A 6,300-nucleotide genomic window follows, 5' to 3' on the forward strand; every position below is an offset into this window, starting at 1 on the left:
GATGTATTCACATGCTACTTCTTCTGTGAGGAAGAGTGGGAGTCTTGTTTCTTTGAGATGAATAGGCCAAGGGTGGATTTCTTTCTCCCAGTTCTAGGAGAGCACTTCTTGCCTTCCCTGTGTCTCCCCAGCTGCATTCACTTGGTGGAGTTTAATCATACAAGAGGAATGATCTGCCAGAACTTTAGGCGGGGGAGTGGCTTTCCTCCATACCTGACCCTCTGTGTCATACAGGAAAACACTTTTTTCTACATGTGCTTCATCAGCCCACCTACCGGCCAGGTAGAGTGTAGTGCCCTGGGCTGTGATGCTGAATGGGCAACAGGTGAATGGGGACAATGTGAATGGAGATACTGATTGCTTCCAGGGCAATAATACTCCGTCTCCTTAATGTGAATCCATTCCTCTACCTGCAGAGAACCAAACTAGCACTTACCCATCATATCATGTCTCAAGTGGTATTGCTGTCACATCAGGTTTGCTTGGTTCATGATAAAGGAAACTAGTGTCCCAACATCTGTTTGAACATCGTAGGGCTCAGGGTGCCAGAGTTTTGATTCACATTTAGCAACCAGAGCCTCAAAAGAAATTGAATAAAATACCAGAATGGCATGGCTTGGAAGGAGTTTTCTTCTTGGGAAATCAGAGGAGTAAGCTGAGCAAGATGCCACAGGGACCTGCTCTACCAGGCATAGCTGAAGCCCTGCCTGCTATCCAGACTTTTAACCCATTACAAAGAAAATTGTCTAAACAGGACAATATTGCATTGAACTGGGGGCAATAACCAAGTTTGTGTCGTCTGAAGGAATTTGTCAGCCCCATGTAAAAGCTTTGCCATAAAGCTGGATTGTAACCTTGCACATTTCCAGGCTCTGTGAGTTCTGTCCCATCCTTGCACACTCACGCAACCCTTGGCTTAGTTTTGGCCATGAAGTTCATGTGGGAGATGGTGGGTGAGACAGCAGTTACTGACTGGTTTTGTGCTGTGTTCCCACCTGGCAGGGGTGTTCTACAACTCCTCTGGCTTGACACAGTGTTATAACATATACCAGCTGTACCAGTCCTGTGCTGACCCCACGGGCTGTGGCATTGGCTCAGATGCAGAGGCTTGGGACTACCAGGTAAGAGGTTAGAGACCCCAGCAGGTTTGAGCTGCTGTCCTGTCTATGCCCCTGGCCCATGACAGCTCTTGTGCTTCTCTTAGGTTTGCACCGAGATCAACTTAACATTTAACAGTAACAACGTGACGGACATGTTCCCTGAGATGCCCTTCACAGAGGCTATGCGTGAGCAGTACTGTTGGAAGAAGTGGCATGTGAGGCCGCGAGCACACTGGCTGCGGACAAACTTTTGGGGGGAAGGTGAGTTGTGCTGATTGCTTGTCCCTTTGTTTTACCCTGTAGCTGTCTCCCTGTTACCCTCTGTCCAGCTGAGCCCCATGAGGACAGGCACAGCACACTAATGAGTCCTGGCAGAAAGTCACAGCCTTGTGCTGACTTGAACCAAACAGACCTTCCTGTTTCTCTTTGGAAGAGAAGAGGAAAACATAAAAACTACCAGTAATTTGTTCAATTATTTGATGTTTTCTCTTCTGGGCATGTTTGCTGCGGTAGCCAAACACATTTGGATAACTGGGCAGGAAGCAGACCTCTTAATGATGAACTCTCTGAATTTCAGACCTGAAAAGTGCAAGCAACATCATTTTTTCAAACGGAGACTTGGACCCATGGGCTGGAGGTGGGGTAAGCATGTGCACTCCTGTACCCTGAGCACAGAGCAGCCTTTGCAGGTGACATACTGCCCTCCCTCCCTTCCAGAGCAGCACTGGCAATTCAGTTTTAACCTGAATTCCTGTGAGCAGCTGTTTCATGGTGAACCACTGAGGACTCTCGGGACACTAATGATGGACACATTGAGTAGTGTCCATCAGCCAGGAATACCGATGGAACAAATGTGGCTTCACTAGTGCAGACACGGCAGGACCTTCCTTACCCCACACCCAGGGTCTGAACCACAACCTGGTGTGTTTCAGTGTTCATACGTGGTTTCAGTGCTGCCAGCCATGAGCCAGTGCTCCTGGCTCTCTCTAGTCCTAGCACACTTGGTGAGACCAGGCGGATGCTATGAGCAGTGACACAAACTAGGAGATGTTTTGTCTTAGATTCAACAAAACTTCAGAGTGCTGTCAGTGTCCAGTCTAAAATTTAAAAACCCAGGACTGGATTTTGTGTTAGTTGAGCTCCTGATTTGAAGCTCAGTGTTTTAGACGGGCTTGGAATCCCAGGAAGAACAGGCTGCTTAGGGTGCATGAATCCAAAGGAGACCTAACTTCCAACTACCTATACTGGAATCAGCTGAAAGTTCCCACTTTGTGGAAAACATTCCCTTCATTTGGGACAGGTGATCTAGTTCATACAGACTGTTAGCTGCAGATACCAGTCGTACTAAGGATGTCTTCCCATGCTTTTCCTCAGTCTTGCCCAGATCATGTTCCAGTTTTCAGAACTCATGTCCAGTAACTTTGTGATAATTGATCTTTGCTCCTTCTCCTCCCAGATAAACAGAAGTCTCAGCCCTTCACTGATTGCACTTACCATTAAAGGAGGTGCCCATCACCTTGATCTCCGGTAAGTACCAAACTTTGCTTCAGCTGGCAAAATCCTGATTCCCTGGGTATTTGATCTCAGCAAGTCACAACCCAACCAACCAGGAGATATTTTATATATCTAAAAGATATATAAAATGGATATCTATATATCTATATATCTATATATCTATTTTATATATCTTATTTAGATATTTTAGAATCACAGAATCATAGAGTTGTTGAGGTTGGAAAAGATCTCTAAGATGAACCCAACATCACCACCATGTTCACCACTAAACCATGTCCTCAAGTGTCACATCTGCAAGTTTTTTGAATGCTTCCAGGGTTGGTGAATTCAACACTTCCCTGGGCAGTCTGTTCCATTACTTTACAACCCTTTCCATGAAAAAATTCTCCCTCTTCTTCAGTCTAAAGATCTCCTGGTTCAACTTGAGGCTGCTTCCTCTCATCCTGTCCCTTGTTACCTGGGAGCAGAGCTTGACCCCCCACTGGGCTACAATCTCTTGTCAGGGAGTTGTAGAGAGTGAGATGGTCTCCCCTGAGCCTCCTTTTCTCCAGGCTGAGACCCCCAGCTCCCTCAGCTATTCCTAGTGCTCCAGACCTTTTCCCAGCTCCATTCCCTTCCCAGGACACACTCCATCCCTTCCATGTCTTATATGTCAAGAGGGACCTAAAACTGACCTCAGGATTTGAAGTGTGGCCTCACCAGCGCCTAGCACAGGGCAAGTACCTAAAGAGGATGGGTACAAGGCTATTGCAGCCCAATGTGGAAGAGTGATCATCTTCCCCAGCACAGGGCTCTTTCAGCCTGCAGGGATGCTGAGCTGTGCAGAACGTGGCACTCATCTCACCTACTGTCATTAGATCATGTTCTTGTGCAAGTGTGAGACATCCTGCAGCAATCAGTCACATGAAGTAGTCCAGTGCATCTGCCTTTAGGCCTGGAGCAGAGGGGGCGGCAGCCAGCAAGGGCAAGCTTGGGCCTGCTGCCCCTCTGTACTGGAGATCGGACACTGCAACTTGGTTTCCAGGGCATACATGTGAAACACAAACCAGTCTCTGTACTTAAAATTGCAGACTCTGCCTGTGCAGGAGGCAAATACCAACTGTCCAGTAACTGACACTGCTCTGCTTTCCTCTGCTTTTTAGGGGACACAACCCAGCTGACCCCCCATCTGTCACCGAGGTGCGCAAGCTTGAAGCCAGGATCATCAGCAGCTGGGTGAAATCTGGAGGCATGGAGCAGGTGCAGGAGCAGCGCACAGGAGCTGCAGCAGGCAGTCAGCCCTGAGCCCTTCCATCCCCGCAGCCCCTGTGTGCAGCTACCACAAGACACAGCAGCCGGCTGCACTGGTTCTACTTTGCTGGCTGGGACACTATTCTCTCCTCTGCCGTGATGGTGGGAACTCCCTTTTCCCAAGTGTCCCACTTACACGTCATTAAGCATGAAAAGAAATACAAAAGGCCAAATCACTGACAGAAGCCAAAACCACATTTTCTGGGCTCCATGCTTGCCTGTTCAGAATGAGCTGTTACAAAGAGCAGGAAAAAGCTTGCCTGGAAGGTCCAAGAACCATCACAGCCCTGAACAGGGTGGTTCAGGGTGCATGAGGCACCTTAAGGTTGAAAAGAAACTATTTTTAGAGAAAAAGGAAATACTAGAGGGTTAGTAGAAAAGCAGAGGTATAATTATGATTGACACAGGGTCATGGTGAGCTCCACTGGTGACCAGTTATCTAAAACAGACTATCAGTCTTAGCCAGAGCTGTGGGTTAGGACTGTTTTAGCTTGTCGAAGAGATTCCAGTTGCTGAGATGAAGATTTACACAAAGGAATCCTGGCATGCACTGCTGTCACTCAAGGGCTGTGTATTGGTGACCAGTAAAGCACACTTCCACTGAGACATCTTCAGAGCTTTTTAAAATCAATTACAAGTATATTAAAGTCTGTGATAGAAAAGTTTATTAAAGGGTATGATATAATTTCATGGCTTGGTAGTATAACCAAAGAAGATAAAAAAGGTTCCTTCTCATCTTCCCACCCAGGCGAGTCTTTGCCCATGAACAGGTGCTACTAGACTGACTAAGCACCAATAATTACTAGCATAACTGCCAAAATATTAATTCCTGGTAACTGGCTGCCCTCAGTTGATTTTACGAGTTAGTGGAGAGGTTTCCTGAGTCCCCACAGGTTTTCACTCTGCAGCAGTCACAGCAGTGCTTGGTGTCATTGTCTGCACTGCTGGGCCCTCCCTGGTCACAGCAGGACTGGTTCCCAGAGCCATTGCTGGTGTTTCACAGTATTTGGGTGCTGAGATCTGTTTCATCCACCTCTGCCCTGTTCTTAACGAAAGACCAAAGCTTCTGGTCCTTCTAGCCAGGGATGCTGAGGAGAGCAGGAACAGATGGATCCACTGATCAGCTATTTCAGATACGTGTAAATGAAGGACAACTTGGAAGACTGAATTAGTCAAACTCCATTCCCTACAAAAGCCACTCTAAGACTGCTACATCCTCAGCTCAACCTGAATTCTCTCTGTTCATGCTGATGAAAACCTCCATGGGTCCTGCTTAGAGCTGCCACTGTTCTTTTTGTTCCTGCTCAAGTCAGGCTTTGGCTTTGTTGCTGCTATATCAAGTATGCCTTACTGAAGTGATCATCCTCTTTTGGGCTCAGAGCCTGCAACTTTTCTGAATTCAAATTTGCTATACCCCAGCCATTATTCAGGATTAACACATGAGGGAAAAAAAGGAGAGAGCAAGGATTGCATCCTGCTTTTATTTTCCTTCAAACAGCACCCTTCACACCCTTAAGCAGGTACCCAGTGATCATCAGCCCAGCAATGTACGAACACAGCCAGGTTCAGGGTCAAGTGTTTCAGTAAGTCACTGCAAGTCATCCCAGTCACTAGGGCTGGGTTTGTGCTTTGAAGAGAAAGGAGGCCTGGCTGTCTGCTGACCTTCCAGAAGGACAAGTTTTTTAATCCTCTTCTCTTGAACTATACTGAGCTCTTATTTTCCTCTTACAAACAGTTCTTATTCCAAAGGAATACACATAGTTTGACTGATATGGAAAAATAAACTAAAGGCTTTCAGATACTATGGCAAAGAGATAATATACATGGACATTCAGGACAGATGAGCAGCGCCATAAAAGAAATCATGGCAGAAGTCTGAAGTCAGTGCCACCAACATCCATAATGTTTTGAATCCTTTGGCATGCAAGCATGGGAGGTAAAAAGAAAACCCTGTTGTGTGGTGCTGTCTGAGCTGAAGGGAAGAGCCCCAAAGCACCACTTTTCAGAATCATGGGAATGCTGCTCCTGGTTGAACTTCAGGGCCACGTAAGGAAAATGTCATATAAGCAGTGCGTGACCCAGACCAGACGATAGGTGCAGACCCTGTGCTTAAGAGCTGCACCAGTGATGCTGTTGAACAAAGGCCCAATTTCTTCTATCATCATTTTCTGAGACAGTGAGTGCAGCCAAGGTGGGAACATTGTACAGAACAGGAACTCAGGGTTGGGCTCCGGTGGACGCAGAGGCTTCCTGCTTTGGACAGCAATCTCCAACAGTATTTCAGAGAACAAAAAAACCCAAGTCTTTCTTCCCAAATCCAAAGTCAGAAAAATCTTAACCCCTTTTCTTGAAGCAACAAGCTTCATGGAGCTACCCCATCACGTCAGTTTTACTG

The 6,300-nt window shown here is 46.8% G+C and overlaps 1 protein-coding gene across 2 annotated transcripts in view; it reads left to right on the forward strand.

Annotated features, from left to right (window-relative positions):
• Positions 1-4,572, forward strand: part of DPP7 (dipeptidyl peptidase 7) — a 31,988-nt gene extending 27,416 nt beyond the window's left edge. Inside the window, exons 9-13 of one of the 2 annotated variants that reach the window (XM_038155920.1) lie at positions 1,003-1,121; positions 1,205-1,361; positions 1,678-1,742; positions 2,557-2,627; positions 3,758-4,572. In XM_038155920.1, coding sequence (XP_038011848.1) covers positions 1,003-1,121; positions 1,205-1,361; positions 1,678-1,742; positions 2,557-2,627; positions 3,758-3,899 — 554 coding nt within the window. In that variant the 3' untranslated portion in view covers positions 3,900-4,572. Of the gene's footprint in view, positions 1-1,002; positions 1,122-1,204; positions 1,362-1,613; positions 1,743-2,556; positions 2,628-3,757 lie in introns of both variants that reach the window. The other variant, XM_038155921.1, reaches the window with a different exon arrangement.
• Positions 4,573-6,300: the final 1,728 nt, after the last annotated feature.

This window comes from Motacilla alba, chromosome 17 (assembly GCF_015832195.1).
Source record: "Motacilla alba alba isolate MOTALB_02 chromosome 17, Motacilla_alba_V1.0_pri, whole genome shotgun sequence".
NCBI lineage: Eukaryota > Metazoa > Chordata > Aves > Passeriformes > Motacillidae > Motacilla > Motacilla alba.